The sequence below is a fragment of the Electrophorus electricus genome, chromosome 2 (assembly GCF_041902795.1).
Source record: "Electrophorus electricus isolate QZ-2024a chromosome 2, ASM4190279v1, whole genome shotgun sequence".
Taxonomy (NCBI): Eukaryota; Metazoa; Chordata; class Actinopteri; order Gymnotiformes; family Gymnotidae; genus Electrophorus; species Electrophorus electricus.
The window spans coordinates 44,517,224-44,535,767 of NC_137498.1; the positions used below are offsets into that span (position 1 = coordinate 44,517,224).

General features: G+C 38.1%; 2 protein-coding genes across 6 annotated transcripts in view; both read right to left on the minus strand.

Annotated features, from left to right (window-relative positions):
- cnot3b (CCR4-NOT transcription complex, subunit 3b) overlaps positions 1–5,073 on the minus strand; it is a 33,396-nt gene extending 28,323 nt beyond the window's left edge. For both annotated transcript variants that reach the window (XR_004776385.2, XM_035529211.2), the window contains exons 1-3: positions 4,926–5,073; positions 2,460–2,520; positions 725–792 (exon numbers count right to left, since the gene is read on the minus strand). Coding sequence is in view for 1 of the 2 variants with exons in the window: in XM_035529211.2 (XP_035385104.1) it covers positions 725–792; positions 2,460–2,484 (93 nt within the window). In the remaining variant the exon portion in view is untranslated. The remainder of the gene's footprint in view (positions 1–724; positions 793–2,459; positions 2,521–4,925) is intronic.
- A 2,000-nt stretch (positions 5,074–7,073) lies between these two features.
- Positions 7,074–16,205, minus strand: u2af2b (U2 small nuclear RNA auxiliary factor 2b). 4 transcript variants are annotated; one of them, XM_026996603.3, is made up of 12 exons: positions 15,636–16,205; positions 14,571–14,591; positions 14,062–14,194; positions 13,250–13,353; positions 12,688–12,839; positions 10,173–10,289; positions 9,731–9,869; positions 9,184–9,263; positions 8,773–8,895; positions 8,571–8,657; positions 8,081–8,332; positions 7,074–7,879 (listed from the first exon to the last, which is right to left on the minus strand). In XM_026996603.3, exons 1-12 carry the CDS (start codon positions 15,682–15,684, stop codon positions 7,745–7,747), a joined length of 1,392 nt encoding a protein of 463 aa, XP_026852404.1. In that variant the 5' UTR covers positions 15,685–16,205; the 3' UTR covers positions 7,074–7,744. The 4 variants fall into 4 exon arrangements, with proteins under 4 accessions (XP_026852404.1, XP_026852402.1, XP_026852405.1 ...); XM_026996601.3 differs by having other exon boundaries at positions 9,704–9,869; XM_026996604.3 differs by lacking the exon at positions 14,571–14,591.
- Positions 16,206–18,544: the final 2,339 nt, after the last annotated feature.

The window sequence follows — 18,544 nt, forward strand, 5'->3', positions numbered from 1 at the left end:
CACACACACACACACACACACACACATTACTGACCACTAGAAAGGTACGCACACACACACACACACACTAATGACCACTACAACGCGCGCGCGCACGCACACACACACACACACACACATTACTGACCACTACAAAGGTGCACACACACACATCAACCAACCACTACAAAATACAAAGGCACGCACACGCGCACACACACACATTACTGACCACTACAAGGCACACACACATGCGCGCGCACACACACACACACACACACACACCACTGACCACTACAAAGGTGCACACTCACATACACACACACATTATTGACCACTACAAAGACATACACACACACACATTACTGACCACTACAAAGGCACACACACACACACACACACACACACATACATACACACACATACATTACTGACCACTACAGAGACGCACACATTACTGACCACTACAAAGGGGAACACATTGCTCACCACTACAAATTAATTTTTTCAAAGACAGGAGGTAGAGTAAAAAAATAACAGATTTTTCTTCACAGCCCAACACACATTCATTTGTAATTATTTGTAAACAGATTTGGTATTACTTTACCACTTCTCTCTCACTCTTCCCCTGCTTGTATGCCATTACTTATATGTTACCAATGAAAGTAAACTAAGGAGCTTTCACAAATACAAAAACACAACCCCGAAGGGTTGAGTGTAGATAAAGGACAAACATGACTAGTACCTTTTGCCAGATGTCCTCAAACTGCTCCACTCCTTCTGCTACTTTTTTTAGACATCGATCGATTTCACCTGAGAACAGAGCAAGAGTTGAGAGGGAATTCAGAGAGACATTCGTAGAGACACATACATTTACAGCATTAGCTGACACTTTTATCCAAAGCGACTTACAGTTATGACTGAACACAACTTGAGCAACTGAGGATTAAGGGCCTTGTTCAGGGACCTAACAGTGGCAACTTGGTGCTGGTGGGGTTTGAACTGGCAACCTTCTGAGTAACCTAACCACTGAGCTACCACTGCTCCCATAAATGTTACATATTTATGTAAGCAGAAATAAATGTAAAGTCCTAAAATTCAGTTTTTTTTAAAATGTCAGCAAACATCTGAAACTTGTTAACTAGAAATGTTTTTTATTTTATTTTATTCCACTGCTATAGTGTAAATCTCATATTAGTTCAATAATACATATATCCCTCATAGATATACACGGAACACTGAAATGTATATATACATAAAATTTTTGGCATTGTGCACAGGGCAGATATGACAACTTAAATTTACTTAAACTTACATTTACAAAGCCTGTTAAACAGATAGCATGATAGCAAATGTAAACAAACTACAGACTTACTACAAACTTCAGAAATCAAAAACATCAAAACACAGAAGTGGATAATTTAAAACATACTGATGATGCCTTAAATTTCTATAAAATGAGATTTTTTTGGGATGAGAATTCACTTCCATCCTAAGTTAATTTTTTACATTTTTGGATATACCAGATACGTTAGGATAGTTAGGATGCCTTAGGATCATTTCTAAACTTGGACACCCTAGAAAATGACTTAATGTCCAGTAGCTTGTACTGAAATTATTATGGAGGCCTAAGATAATAAAATATAATAGCTCTAAGATAATAAATGTATTTCAACATAGTTATTATGTATAACAATGTGTTAAAATATTATTAGGAAACTTTTGGCAATAAAGAGATAAGGACCTGAAACCACATTTGTTAAATAAACAAACTACACATTGAAGCAGTGAATATTATATAATGAGTCATGTGATCAGACTGCTTTGTACAGCAATTAGAACAATTTTAACCATACTGAAAAAATGACTAAATTATCGCCAGCACAAACTTCCCCTAAGCTGCCAAATGTATTTAGTCCCAGAGGGAAACTGTTTCATAAAATAAGAAATGCCACTGGTTTACCCACAAGAAGGGCTAACTGGCACCTCTGTTATCATTTTGCTTCAGAAAGCCAAATATATGGTCTCTTATTACTACAAATATAGAACCTGCAAATATAGAATAAGGTCTATACAGCCTGTTATTATATGTTCCTTTCCTGTCAATGAACCCTCATAGATGTTTTTTAAGACTGCTTCAGGCAAGCTGAAGTAAATGCACCCAATTTACATTGTTTTTGTTGTGGTGGGAACATGATCTTACAACTGTGCACAATTATTTAATCAGATCAGACAATCGCAAAAGCCTAGTTTTGATTTTGACAAATGTCTAATTCTTAGTTTTGACACTTCATTCATAGTTTAGTAGCAAGGGATGAGCATGTAGAATGATGATGGCTGACAAAAGCAATGGATAGTATGAAACACACTTAAAACTCTGATCCATGTTGCAATCAGCACATGTGAAATATCAATCAACTTGGAAGGGTAAATCACACAATGGCTCAAATAAAAATATTTTTTCTGGTTATGACACTCACCTTGTAATTTTCTTTTATCAGCCATGACTTAACTAGGATGCTGTCTTCATGCCTTCTTTCACTGTTGGAGATTAACACATGCAGAGAATTACTTACTAACAGTAGCGCATATATGTGTGTGAGTGTGTGTGTATATATATGTGTGGGTGTGTGTGTGTGTGTGGGTGTGTGTGTGTGCATACATATATATAATTACACATTTACAAGCATAAATACAATAAACATAAAAAGTGATATTACTACTGCATTGACTTTTGTTCCAATATACATTTCCAGTAGTACATGCTGTAATACAGGCCCAGTAGTAATACATGAGGCTGAACTATTACAATGCAACCATTCCATTTCTTTTTATGAAAAAAATAGCAACTCAATTACAAATTGTAACAATCTTAATTATCCAGTGCTTCATAAATAGTTTTTTTACAGCAACAGTCTACACAAAAAGAATCGTAATTAACAGCTGTATTATAGTGTTCATGTGGGAAAATGCTTATATTGTAAGTCAAGGGTCACACGTGTGCACGTATGACATTCTCAAACAAAGCTGTCAGTCTTGTGGTGTAGTGAGCCAACTAGAATTTGACAAATGTTGCTTCAAATACGTTGCTTCAAACACATGGAACTTTTATGTACAGCATGGAACTTCTATGTTATTTCAGCTATTTTAAGGTGACAGACTTGGTAATTAAATGTTTTAATCAATACTTTCTGTCCAGTGACAGTTAGAATATAGAATATATTGTGAAATTTAATGTTCTATTGTTGGGATCAGTTAGCAAGGCAGGTGTGGTATGTGCCTCTTTATTTTCTCCAGCAAGTTAAAGTCCTACTACTAAAATAGGTCAACGTTAATGTCATAATGCATGACCCTAATACAGAGATCACCATGAAATATTAATAACCTAATACACTAACATTCACTTATCACAAAGAAATCTACTAAACAGTCTGCCCATAATGCTTATTACCTTTAACCAGCCAGGTGAAATCTAAATCACAGAACAATCAAGTTCAAACACAATTACAACATAGTGAATAACAAACACTCATTAGATAAGGCCCTTCAGTCTTCTGCCCATGTGAAACTTTTATACAGAAAGTCAAAGTGATCTGTTAACAATATATTCAACGCGCTATACACTCATAGCACAGAGTCTGGAACATGGATGTCTGTTGTCACATTACCCTGCTAATAATTCCTTTATGATATATGCCCATAAAATCAGTGAGACGGGGAGATCAGGATTAAGTGTAAGATTACCTTAAACACTAATACTGAGGTTAGGGTTAGGCATACAGTAGAGTTGGCCGTTGTAGACAATACACATTAATACACCTCTGCTTTCATATATGACATATAGTAATAGCATAAATGGAGAATAATGTCCAGTAATGCCATGCTTTGAATAGTTAGCTATATTACAATGTACAGATACAAAGAGCAAAAATCAGGAAAGATGTTTTCAGAGGAAAATTCTCAATTGTCCCAAACTAAACATGCATTAAATGCTGACTACTTTCAATATGAATGGATACATTTACATAGCAGCAATGGTGCAACTGATTACCCATGGAATGACATGTTAGTATATGTATGAAAAATCAGTAGAGTCAGAAAGTAAAAGAGGAACTGCATTCCCTAAGAATAAATATTTGGCCAACTTGTACTCACTTTTCATTCAGAATTTCTTATGCTCCATTTTACTGAACATTTAGCTTGTCCCTTGCTTTCCTAGATTTAATGATAATCATTTAAGACAGTATGAGATCAGACTGTACAGGACACATTCCCTACAATTACCATTATGCGGCGACAAACTTTGTCCCTGAAAATAGCACGAAGGCAACAGCAAAAAAAAGATTTATTTCGTTCGGAGACTGCAGAACCTTTGTAACCATCTTTCATCGTGCGGACTAAGGTGCGTGTCTGATGAGTTTTACACATTTTAAGAGAACAACAGAACATAAGTTCAGACACGAGATGAGTAGCGCGTCCCATCGATGCAGTTGATGGGTTTGTCCACGTTAAAGTGGACTTGCACAAACACTGACCGCATTCTGCCTGGACGTGTAGCCCAAATAAAGACCAAGTACTTACAGGCCAAATAAAGTACGCTTAACATGAAACTGAAACATGTTCGTGTGACTTCGGTCCGACTAGACAAGACTTAACCAAAATGAAACTATGCCGCGTTAGGTCTGGCTTTACATGCATGTGGCTCTGCAGGGAGGAGAACACAGAGTTCAAACTTAGTCAGTGGTAAATTTTGTTTTGATTGCCAAAATGTCGAAGTAAAACGGTCATTAGTTTGGGAAGTTATAGCGCTTGCTCCTCACTAGCTAGGGAGCCTCTATGAGTCTCCGGGTTACGCGACCGGCGACGCGTTTGGCTGGGGTACAAATGGGAAAGAAAAAAAGAAGCATGTAGATTGAGTGATGCTCCTCCTGGACGAGGCTGTTTACCTGATTTTCCTGAGTTTCACTTTCCCTCTTTATTTCACCTTTAGTTCCAACCACAATTTCCCAACTTTTCAGGCTTTATTTTTATTTCTTACTATTTCTATTCGACAAACAATCACTTCGCGCATCAAAGATGGCCACCAGGAACACCTCCTCCACCGGAGGCCCTGGCCCCGCCTTCTCCGCTATTGGATGGTTACTCTCATCATTTATTTTTCATTGGTTGGAGTTGACTGTCTATCTAGCGGCACAGATTGACAGCTTCCGTGCAATTCGCATGATGGTTGGTGTACAATACGAGGTTAAAGGTGTACCGGGTACTTGAAATGCTCAGTTCGCCTCTGTGCATGAATCCCAACTGTTTACAATAAAACTATAAATTATTCTGAGGATCTACCTTTTTTACCAAACCCAGCGGAATCCGGTGAATGCAAACTTAACACTTAAAACAGGCTACACAGCTGAAGTGTAAAGTCTAGTAGAGTGGAGCAACTGTAATAATTGGAACTAAACATTAATACAAACTAAAGTGCTTGTTCATTTTAGAAAGAAAATAATGCACATAACGCTCATGTGATAAACGGTAAGACTGTGGAGGTCATAAAGAATTAGAAGTATCTGGGTGTACACATATCCAAGGATCTGACCTGGGATATCATTCTAAGTCTGTGATTAGGAAGGCATGACAGGGAATGTACTTTCTGAGACTTAAAAGGTACAATTGCCTAATTGGATTTTATCACTGTACTGTAGAGAGTATTTTAAGTCATTGTATTACAGTATGTATGGATGCACCACAAGTTCAGAATGTAAAGGCATAGGTAAGATTGTGAAGACATCTGAAGCTCAGACTGCTTCACTGCTTTACACCACCTTTACACAACTTACTGTCAGTTCAGAGCACAGAATATCCTGAGGGAAACCTCTCATTCTGCATTTAGTTTACCATTTTCATCAGAAAAGAGATACTGCTGTCTGCATGCTAGAACCACAAAGTTTAAAACCAGTTTTTATCCACAGGTTATTAGGATGTTAAATAGTAAATTGAGTAAATTTAATCTGGTTTATTGTACATTGGAGGTGCAGTGTTCTATGTACTTGTCTAGATTGAGGGTGGATGTTTTCAATCCTTTAATGCTTTTATATATGACAGTGGTGTTATATACAGGAAGAAATTGTTCATTGTTTTGGGGTATTTGTGTCAGAAATAGATGACAAACAAAAACAAATAAAACATTTTCATTCACTGCTTCATATACACTAAACAGAAGTTTTTTTTACTGGCACAATCTTTCAACAAGAAAAGAGAGAAAAAAACATCACATCAGGTTCTTCTGTGATATGTTGGTGTGATCCACTTAGACATAGTTATAAATTGTTTCTAAACCACTGGTTTAATTTTTGTACAACTCTGTGAATTCAAATTCAGTATGGTATGTGCGCCTTCTCATCTAAAAAGATTTCAGTTGCCTTCATTTTTTCACATCTCAGTAATACCTGTTTAATTACTAAATTAAGAATACATAGTTTATGATTTGATTATGGGCATCATATGTAGAAACAATTGAGATTTTAAAAAATAATAATAATTACTTAATGAAGGCAAATGTGAAACAAAACCTAGTACAATGGTAATAACCCTGAAGATTTAGGTCCAGGGCCAGTTTTGTTTATACACATTTAACTTGATACACTAAAGACACAGGAGAAATATCTTTGTTATGCTTAGACATCATTTTACAGTGATAATGCCTCCAATGCCAATTAAATTTTAAGTTTAGGCTACACAAAATGTGTTTTTACTTTCACAAAATACCAATTTTCCCATTATTTTGCTCAGTTTTAATGGGGAGACTGCACATTTTGCTTTTAATATAAATTCTAGCTATTACAAAACAGGATGAAAACTTGTAATGGGAAAAAGAACGACTTTTGAATCATGCTGCTTCAACCACAACTGCACATTTTGAATCTAGAATGCTAGTTTATATGCTTCATATGGTAAATGCTGCAGTAGATAGGTTTATAAGAAAACACTCCAGTAAATAACACACTGCAGACATTTTAAGTGCTACCTGAATCAGTTTGCTGACATGCAAACTACTTCAAACCTGCCATCGGACACCAATGGATCACAGCAAGAAATGAACATACTTTCAACAGCTTTATTATCAAAAGAGGGCTATTATACTCAAATTCACACAGAGACAAAGGCGCCACAGGAGACTTGACATAACATTGCCATTGAAAGAGACAGCGATGTGTACTGGAAAAGACAAGCAAAGCTGGGTAGAATCTAACCCATGGTTTAAACAAACCCAAATCTGGAGACAGAAACAGCTGAACGTGAGAGTAGCAGAAACAATGAAGTCAGCTCCCTAACCAAGAAAAGTAATGAATAAAGAGTGACGGATCAAAGATGACTTCTCTGTTTGGTGTTCGGCCTCTTGTTTTGTAAAGTGAAAAACACATTTGCCCTAATTTTTGCCAGTCACCATTTTCTATTTTAGGGAGCCATGTCATTATTTCCAATCACCTAACAATAGTTTGATGTATAGTTAAAGAAAACAAAGAATAACAAACAAAAAAGAAAATGATTAACTACCTCTTCCCTGCTTTCTTAAAATACAAACTCACACTGCCACAGCTGTTTGCAATGTACTAATCTTTACACCCCCTTTAAAAGAAATTCCACTTCTTACTTGCACTAAAAAAAAAAAAAAAAGAAAAAGAAAAGTCATCTACTTTGTCTATTCATTCTGCCTTGACACTCCACTGTGCTCCCGCCTTCTCTTTTGTCTCTTGATCCTGATCATTTCTGTCTAGCCAAAGTCTCGGCGGTGGTACGCATCAGGGTCGCAGTACTTGGTCACCACCACTCTATTGGCAAACTTCCTCCCCGTCAAGCCCTGCATGGCTTTCTGAGAGTCAAACACTGATGTGAACTCCACAAAGATCTGGAGAGTAGAAAGAAAGAGGACACCATGGTTAAAGACATGCAGAATAATTGTGTGCAAGAATGTCACATCCATGGTGAAGGTACTTTCATGCCATCCTGCATACACACTAGTATCTTTGTTTCCTAAATGGCAGTCATCATTTTACTATAGTTGTACATTTGATAAGACTAATGTAAAGTTGTGTAAATATTTTCTTACTTTGCCTGTTCCGGGGACCTCCAGGCCATCGACAGGCCGGGGAATCTCAATGCTCTTGACCTGGCCATATTTGGAGCACTCATCTCTGACGTCCTCCACAATCTCCTCATACTCCTCATCGTCCAGCAGCTCCTCTGGAGCCACCATGTTCATGAGACACAGCACCTCAGTGGGGATTCCACCCATCTGATTTACAGAGCTGTTCATCAGGCCAGGTACCTGCAGCGTCACTGGGGTCTCATTTATACTTGTCTGTTTGGAAAGGCAGACACAAAGGCAGTGACAAACAGATTCCTCAATGGAGTCACCCTAGTTTGGCTTCATCTACTCCATCACGTCAACAAAAGTAACTCAGACAAAGCAAAAGAGATAAAGGGCAAGCACAATTGTCTGGCACAAGTCAACTTATTTCCTGACAAAACACAACCTTAAATTACTCTGGTCAGTGTATTTTTTCTTAAGGCCAAATTCCTAGACAGAATCTTCTTACCATAGTAGCATTCTTGGCTCCTACACTTGCTCTCTGGACCAAGAGCTTCTTATCCCCTAATTGCATCCCATTCAGTCCTGCAATAGCCTGATGTTCACACACAGCACATATTAACGTGTGCAATATTTAACAACATTGTTATAACAAAGTATTTTTAAGGCATAAGGATAGGGTTTTCTGTAACGACAGGGCATCCACACACCTGATCATTAAGGTTGACATCAACATATTCACAGAAGGCATAGCCTTTGGAGAGACCTGTGGCACTGTCCTTCACAAGGTTAAATGCTTTTAGTGGTCCAAAGGATGTCAACAACTCTTTCACCTAAAGCACAATGGTGGTCAAGAGGTGTAGAACATGGTCATGTCTTTTCACTGTTGTGCACAGGTTTTAAACAGCCATTAAAGACTGCAGAAATTTAGATTTGTTCCACTAATGTTAATAAGTATATTCAATTAAAAATCAGTAAATTGAACTATTACTAAAATCAACAGACATCCTCCTATTCCCCTTCTTGATTGAATAGTTTTCTGTTAGTCATGTTAGCTGTATATCTTTCTTGTAATAGGGTCACATTTCTGAATAGTGGAGGTGCTCAGTGTATAAACAGACCTGGTCATCATTGAGATAGTTGGGCAGGCCTCCAATGAAAAGTTTGTGAGCAGAGTCAGGAACTACAGTGGACACCACTCCTGAAAACCAGAAGGTAAAATATTTTAACAGTGTGAAGTACAGGATTAAATATCTTAAATATATATAATTCAGCACACTGACATAGGTAAAACAAAATCAAAGCCATTTTTGTGGTTTCCTTGCTAAAAACATCAAACAAATTGAAACATAAGACTGAGCCCCACCCTCTACATAATTGGAGTTGAGATCAAGATAAATAAATAAATAAATAAAATGTTATCACATTTTTTAAATAAATCAATCAATGAATAAATAAATAAATGACTGCAGGTAAAGTCAACGAAGAAGAATTTACCACAGGACCACTTTTTTGGAGAAAAAAAAAACAAACAAACAAAATACACCTTATGTTCTGACAAGACTTGCAAAGCTGTGCAATTAATGACTAGACAACACAAATATTAAAGGAAAAAATGTCAACCAAAGAGAGTAAACGTACGAGAGACGTATTCCAGAGTTGACGCACCTGGCACATACACACTCGGGTTCTCACTCATGCCCGGCAACGGCTGGTAGTCATGCGGCCGGCGGATCTTCAGACTCTGACCTTGGAGTATGATGCCATCAAACGCCATGGCCTGCGTGGTTTCATCCACGGAACGAAACTGAAGGGGGTGGAGGGTGGAAATATGTCAAACTTATTTATATAGCACTTTTTACAACAGCTGTTGTCACATAGCAGCTAGAGCATAAGGAAGAAACCTGGAGGAACCAAGACTCAAGGGGGGGGGTGTACAGACTCCTCTGGCCAACAAATCTGCTCTTTCACTTTAAAGTCAAATACTAGCAAGGTGATCATTAAACAATCAATTATTCAGAATTTAGGAATGGCAAAATAATAAATAAATAATTTAATACAGATTTCAAAGAGCAAAATGAGAGGGTGAGTGAAAGCATCAACAACCCACCTCAAGGAAGGCAAAGTTCTTGTCCTGGTTAATCTGGACAGCAAGGACAGGGTTTCCTGGAGCCTGAGTCAGACCTCCAAGTCTCATCTGAGCATTGAAAAAGTCCATCATGGATTCCTAAAGATAAAAACCACAAAGAAAATGAACAGGAAATATTGTCCCATTAGGGAATCTTAAAGTAAGGTATGGGCTTAAACAAATCTAGCAGGTGGTAGTGTGCTCCAAAAAAATTTAAATGTTCTAAATGTTCTAAAGGTGGTTGATGTGTGCAGAACACACTTAAAAACCACTAACAGGTGGCAGTACTGGGAGAAGCCCAAAAGCAATAATAATAAATTCTTACATACATAATTACTTTAGGAGAAACACCATACTAATAAATGGAGGGGGGAACTATTTGCTTTTACAGCAACTTCAATTCTTCAATAGAATCTTTCCCTTAAAATTGTAGTCCGTACTGACATTCACATATCGCACAATTGCTGTGGCTACGTTCCCAGTCCTCTGTTCTACCACATCCTATAGGTGCTGTATTGGATTTAGATCTTGTGACTGGGGAGACCTCTGAAGTAGATTGCCTGTTAAGATGAGATGACATGTGCTTTGTCATATATTATCATGCAAGTAGTGGCCATTATTAGATGTTAATCTGTGCCCATAAAGGAATGAACATTTGTGACGTTCACCCTGCTTCCCTCAGGACTTTATCACATACACAAACAAGGACAGGGTAGCGCAACTAACATTTTAGCCATGTAAACTTTGTGAACACACGAACTCACGCTGCGAATTAAAACATTTAATTCTTCCCTTTCTCCAACACGTGTGTACATCAACTTTATATGGTTTTACTTTATACAAGTATTCCCCCATAATATTATATATCAGCTCATCCGACATTACCCCTCAGAGAAGTACAAACCGCTCATAACCAGATTTGGATTAGCAAGCTTGATAAGTCAAAACTGGAGACTTGGCGGTCTCTCTCTGTTCCAGTTTAAAGCTCACCCCAACTGTTCCCTTAGGTAGGGTGGAAAACAGTCTGTAAAATTCAGGGAAAGTTTCTTTGACAGTCAATAGTACCCCGGGGTAGGGAAAAAAAAAATATATATCCAACAGTCCCGTTACGTTGTCTATGCGCGAAAGTCGAGGGAGAAAATGTGGACGCATTTTCCTTCTTCAAACCCATGACCTGCTACTTCCGACTTTGTTTTGTCCGTGGGATACGCAATTTCAATGGTCTTCTATCTGTGATCATCCTTCCCATCGGGCAATCAGTCCCAACCATCGCCAGCTACTATGTGAGGGATGAGCCCTACGCTCGTGTACCATGCCCCCCCTTAACAGGGCATGCACTAAACCGAAAACACGAACTTTAAAAAAGGAAAAGGTTGATACACATGTACATTTTTAACCCATGGGATCGTTACACATCAACAAAACCAATAAAGGTTGCAGCATTCAAACCATGCTCAACTACCCAGTGTGTGGCAAGAAAACATCCCCCACCCCATTACACCACCAGCCTGAAATATTGACACAAGGCAGGTTGGGTTTAAGGATTCATCCTGTTTACTCCAAAATTCTGACCATACCATCTGCGTTTTACACTAGATATTCATCAGATCAGGAAACTTTTTTCCAGTCTTCAACAGTCCACTTTTGGTGAGTCTGAGCTCATTGTTGCCTCAGATTCCTCTTCTAAGCTGACAAGAGTGAAACTGTGTTGATCTACTATCTGCCTCTAAGCTCAAAGTGTAGTATGTTCTAAGATACTTTTCTACTCACCATTATTTTTAAGGACTGAGTAACCATAGTCTTCCTGTCATCTTGACTCAGTCTGGCCATTCTCCTATGACATCTGCCATCAAAAATGGGCTGCGGGCACTGGTAGCTCAGTGGTTAAAGTACTTGACTTGTAATCAAAAGATTCAACCCCCACCACTGCCAATTTGCCACTGTTGGGCCCCTGAGCAAAGCCCTTAACCCTCAATTGCTCAAGTTGTACTTGAGTCATAATTGTAAGTCGCTCTGGATAAAAGCATCAGCTAAATGCCATAAATGGAAAAATGTGTTTCTACCCTCCGAACAACCTCTCACTGGATGGTCTTTCACCATTGTGTATGTTCTACACTGTTCTGTGTAAAGATCCCTGGAACTCAAGTGGTTTCTGAAATACTCTTGACCATTACATGGTTTTTAGTGCTAGAGAGGCTGGATAAAGTCACTTTGATCACATTTCCTCACCATTGTGATGTTTAACATGACATGAACATGAAGCCACTGACCCATGTCTGCAGGAATTTAGGCTCTGCACTCCTGCCACATGATTGGCCAATCAGATAATTACATAAACAGGCAGGTAGAGAGGTTTTCCTACCATAGTGGTTGGAAAGTATATACCTCCTGGTCTTTACATTTGATACCAAAACAAAATCACAAGCAATGCAGAAGAAGAACTTTAAGTAGTAACTAGTGCAGATTTATGGACATACACACCTCGGTGGCCACTCACCTCTGTGATGCCGAATGGGATGTTACCCACATAAAGTCTTCTAGCCTGGCGGGTCATTTGACTGCCCACCACAGGCACCGGGGTGGGTGTAACGGCCAGTCCATCTGGAGTCATCGTAGGCAACAGGGCTGTAGCAGGAATCTGGCCAGCCGCTGAGATACCGAAAGAGAGAGAGAAAAAATGCAGATAAAGTGACAACATGAAAAAGACAAAAATACACTGCCTCTGACTTAAAAATAAGCAATATTTTTGCTAGTATTTTAAAGGGGGGGGGGGGTAGATAATTAGGTTCTGACCAAGAAGAGGTAAAGGAAGAGAAAGTACACAAAGGCAAATTGGAACAGTTCAAGAAAATAACTGAGCAAAAACAGGATTAAGAGCACAATTTGTCAATAGAGAACGCAAAAATATATTTAAGGAATGAAAAATTATTGATGAGTTGATTCACTACAAAGAAAGGCAAGAACAAGAGATCCACAAAGAGAGAAAGATAAGGAGCATCAAGTATTTAAAGTCAACTTTGATTTGCCCTGCTGTCAGATTAATTTGGCATTTTACTCACCCTGCATGGCCTTATACTGCATGGGTGTGATGTGCTCAAAACCTGGAGGAGGGACATCCCAGTACTTTTTCACTTTCTTCTTCTTCTCCCTGTGTGGGGAATGACTGAGGGAAACAGATTCAAGGCAACAAAGTTATGATTAGCATAAACTGAGCCAACTATAAATATTTGTGTTATGGGCCTTAGACTAAATATTTGCACTAACATTCTGTAATTGCAGAAGCAAAAATGTGAACATCATTCAATTATTTGTATTCATTAGGTGTTCAAAAATGTCCTTTCTGAGAAAGACACTTGAGAATAATATCAGCAAAGGCTCTGTAAAGGCTCTATTACTGAAATCAGTTTTAAAACAAATCAGATATAAAGACAAATTTGGTATATTTAAATTAGATTTGCCAAATGTTCTGATGATTTCGATTTATTTAGAGTATGGGTATGAAAATAATTGCCTAGTTTATACTTCAACTCTACAATTCACATTTCATGAAAAAAAAAAGTTTAAAGCACCATACAGGTCTATTCTTTAAAGGTGTGATATTTAATGGTGTTAAACGTATAGCAATAAAGAGTGTTACTAGTATTAAAGAGCAAAATAACATTGTTTGTAACCTTTAACTACATCAGAGTAAAGACGCTTTAGATATAAATCATATCACTGAAATTAACAAAAGTGCACTTAAGATAAGTGTTTTCTTACTCCATTTGTGCAGCTGTAGCTCAGTCAAGCTCTGAGTTGAAAAACAGTGACAAATTCCAGTAGGATCTTATCAGCAAAGCAGTTACAGCAGGGGTGCCATGTGAGCTCTCACCTGCGTCTATGTCTGCGGTCCTTGCTGCTGCTGCGCCGCTCCCTGCTCCTTCTCTCCCTGCTTCTCCTCTTCCTCTCCCGACTGCGGCTGCGAGAACCACTCCGCCGCCTGTGCCGGTTCTCTTTGTCCCGCTCTAAAAGGGACAGGAGAGGAGACGGGACTCAGATAGTAGGTGCGGGACATGCAGAGCTCACAGAGCAGAGACATGCGTGGGATATGGACGAAGGTGCCCAAAGACGGTAGGTGAAAGCAAATGCAGTGCTGCTGAAGAGAAAAACAGCAGTGGCAACAGTAAAAGAGGAGGAGGAAGAGGAGAAAGAAGACCCATCTGAGCCCTAAAATTAAAAAAGGTTAAAACCCATGTGTGTAAATCTAAGAGCTAATGAAAGTTGGCAGTTTTTTTAATAATTCTGGAGACAAGTAAATAATATCAGAAGGAAAACAGAACAGGAAGGTTGTGTATTTTTCCAAACAAAAAGTATAACAGAGCATTCCACACTGATACCCACCATGGCCGTTAACACTGTCACCTGTATTGAAAGAGAATGAGAGTGGTTAAAAATCATGCTGTGAATTAACTCTCTTATTCCACCACACACACCAGCATTCTCCCATTGGAAGCCTTATAGACAGTTTATGAGCAGACAGAAAACTAAAAACTATCTGCCAAAATCAGACCATGTGGTCTGACCTTAGAAACCAGGACAAACAGCTTCCATTCATTTTGCATTTAACGAGAGTTTGCATTTCAAACTCTTGAGTAAAATTTTAATAATTGATTAAGCCATGTCCTGAAGTAATGGATTCTGTTAGTTTCACCAGGACAAAGATTAATCTCTTTAAAAAACAATGTATAAACCGCTACAGATGCAGCATTAGAAATAATTCCCCTTTTCTGACATCTTAAACAGGCCTGATATTCTGATTCTAATGCAGACCCAGACTCATCCTGTGTTACTAAGAACATAACATTAAATGACAGCATCATTTAAAGATGACAAACTATATGTCCTCCATTAGGATCTGATACAGGTTATAAGAGTAAACTGAACTGGACTATCTCCATGGTACTCAGCAAGAGCCATATGGGCAAGTTGCAAGCCTATTGGTTCCACCTTGAAAAATACCAGTCTCTGTACAGAAAGAGTAAAATCAGTTTTTGTATTGTTGCGGTAAATACCTGTAGATACGGTAGCCATATTAACAGATTGAAAGATTTATGAGCCATAGTTAATTATTTGACAGGTTACAACAGAACATAACGTACATTCTCTCCTCTTTATGATTTTAATTCAGTAAAAAATTCCAAGAGGCAGTGCCACGTGTTATAAAAATAAATGCAGCCAAATGCAGTTTGCAAAGCTTGAATTACTCATTCATGACACAATGTTTGAACGAGTGGACAGTTAACTTCGCTGGTACGAGAGGCTTAGAGAACCTGGCTTGTAAGCAAAGAACCATACATGACTAACTTACAGAGACGCGTCAATTGGCTACACATTAGCAACTATTGTGTAGAGATGCATCCATAATAAATTCACATTGATGCACTGAACATTCTGCAGAATACACACCTTGCTTATTTTCAGTCAGCTGTCTCTCAAATTCATCAAAATCCGACATTTTGAGTTCGGGTGGATGAATGGAACGCGTGAAGCGACTGAAGTAACCTCCGATATCTTAACAGCTAGCTAGCCAAGTTGTCTTCAAAAATTAAATCAATCTTCGACTGTCAAACACGATCAATTTGAAACCAACAAATTGAGAAACGTAGGTCGCCTCAATATTCAAAACTGTATATAAAACAGCTGCAGCAATCTTCGACAAAGTCAATAAAAGCACTTTATGCTGTTGTACGCGTCGTGCTAAGTTAGCCAGGCAGCTAGATAGCGTTAACCTCTCGCGAGAATGGTCTTGAACCGCGAGACAGATTTGGCGCAAATGTGGCCAAATCCCTTAGCAAATGATTCTACTTTTGTCTGTTTACATATATGATATAAAGACAGTTCGATGTCTTAGATAGTAATCCTCTGTCTACAAACACTACACTAAATAGGCAATTGACTCAACGTCGTTGATCTCGCCTGTTAGCCAGCTAGCTGCTTTACATCGGGTTTACTTCTTTGCGCTGGCGGAAATGTTCTATTTCTATACAACCACTTACGTGCAGAAACAAAGTACTGATGTCTGCCACCTAACGGCACGGAGTTGTGTTACACATATGTGTGTGGCTGTGTGTGAAGCTTGCACAACTGATGAAGGACCTCCAAACTCAAGACAACTCCAAAACTCCAAACAAAATTTTGAATCTCTTTCTCTGTCTGTATATACAAACCACCTCTGCCACTGCTTGCTTATTTTAGTGCTTGGTGCTTGTGCTGCCATGGTTAGTGCCTCTATATTATTCATCATTCCTGCCTTTTCTAGCCATTGATAGAATTTTCAGCTTTTGGCAGATGCTTTTACCCAGAGCAACTTACATATATTTATTATTATCACCCTGTGTGTGCTCCTTCATGTTGTGTTATGTGAGCCCCTCTGCTATTTGTCGGTGGTACATTCCAGGGGGAGGGGGTGTTGTTGTTTTCTTCCAAGGTGACTACATCATGAAACACGCCCTTATCAGCTATATGCTATATATATATATATATATATATATATATATATATATATATATATATATATATATATATATATATATATATATATAGGTACTTGACTTATAATCGGAAAGTTGCTGGTTTATCCCACCACTTTTGGGCACCTGTGCAAGGCCCTTAACCCTCAATTACTAAAGTTGTATTCAATCATAATTGTATGTTGCTTTGGATAAAAGTGTCAGCTAAATGCCAAAAATGTAAATGTTATGCCAAGGTTCTTCTGTTTCAAAATTGAGACCACAGCAGTCCTGGTAATACTCAAGGGATTTAGATATTGTTTTATGTCCTTACCCTAATCTGTCTTTCCACAATTTGATCACATATATCTATAATTCATGTCTTGATTTTTGTCCTGCGCCTTTACAAACTATGTTCAGTCCTTTCAAAATGGAACAGGTGGACTCCAACTGTATTGTAAATACACATCTCAAGTATAATTAAAGCAAATATGATACACCTGACAATTTGGAGTGTGAATACTTTAGTGAATAACATGTAAGTTCAAAGTCTCCAAAAAGTCTAGTTTCACTCATACACACACACACAAATTCTTATTGGAAAGGTGCTAAGAAGTCTAAACACAAACAACTAAGCATATGGAATAAGAAAACCCCCAGCTTTAAGTTAGAAACTCACGGCACGTTTTACAACAGTATCTTTTAATGATAATAAAGAAGGTGACAGCTTTGCAGTTATAGATACTTTCAGAAGTGAGAAAAAATAGGATCACATGAATCTAAGCAAAGGAATGTTATATATGCTTTCCTGAAGCCCATTTGAAACACTGCTTTACACTCACCCTCCACACTCTCTCTACCCATTAATACAAGCAAAGAAGTTGGGGTCATTTCACAACCAGTTTCTGTTATCCAAGCAAGCCAAAAGCAACAGAGTGAGGAGTGCAGAAGTAAGGTATTCTTACTGAAAACACAAAACATTTAGTTGACATGGTGAATCACGCACTCCTGATTCATAAAATACCTTACTGGATTCAAAAACTGGAGAGAGGGAACTTGGTTATGTTATGATTTGAAAATGATGATTTTGGCTTTGGATTCAGACACCACCAAGAATTACAAACTTGGTCTTCAAATGAAGGCCATCCAAAACTGAATCCAGGATTATGGATTACCCACCAAAATGTTTAACATGGCAGGACTCTATTTGATGGATTATCTGAATTAAAAGAATAATAGATTTGCGCTCAGCCCCATCTAAGACGCTGCCTAACTGAAAATCTTGTCAAATAATGCTTATTGCTGGCCCACTTTGGTATGTTTCTTTAACATTACTTCATGCTCACTTTATCCATAAACAATATTTGTGTTCTGAGTCTGAAGTATATATATCATAAGAATCTTTGCTTCAAGTTATACACCTAGCTAAATTATCTTGTTATGAGGAAACAGTCCCATAGAAATGGGAAAAGAAAATTAATGTCAATAGTATGGGTAGTGCAAAAAATCTTTTGATGACCACCAGAAATTTACAAAGTACTAGTACCTTAACTGGACAAGGTTATACATTTTTACCACTGTAGAAGTTGAGACCATAGGGTGGGAGGGGGTTAAAATAAATTACAAACAATACAAGCAAAATAAAACATCTCCCACATCTCAATCCCCTTCAGAAGAAAAGGCGCTCAAAAGCATAAACAAAAATAAGTCACGGGGATAGTGCATTCTCTACATAAACCCAAATAATGAACATGATTACCGACCCATTATTACACAGTGTAATATATTAAGGCAGCCATTTATGGGGAAAAAAAAATTATATATCACTAAAATCTGTTTCAGTTTACAGGAATCATCCATGAACAG

Coding starts and splice junctions, on each gene's coding strand:
- u2af2b (XM_026996601.3), bottom strand. CDS start 15,684: ATGTCGGATTTTGATGAATTTGAGAGACAGCTGACTGAAAATAAGCAA. Junction 10,290..12,687: donor TCCCATTCGGCATCACAGAG/GTGAGTGGCCAC, acceptor TTTTATCTTTAG/GAATCCATGATGGACTTTTT. Junction 8,333..8,570: donor GAGCCAAGAATGCTACTATG/GTAAGAAGATTC, acceptor CTTTCCAAACAG/ACAAGTATAAATGAGACCCC.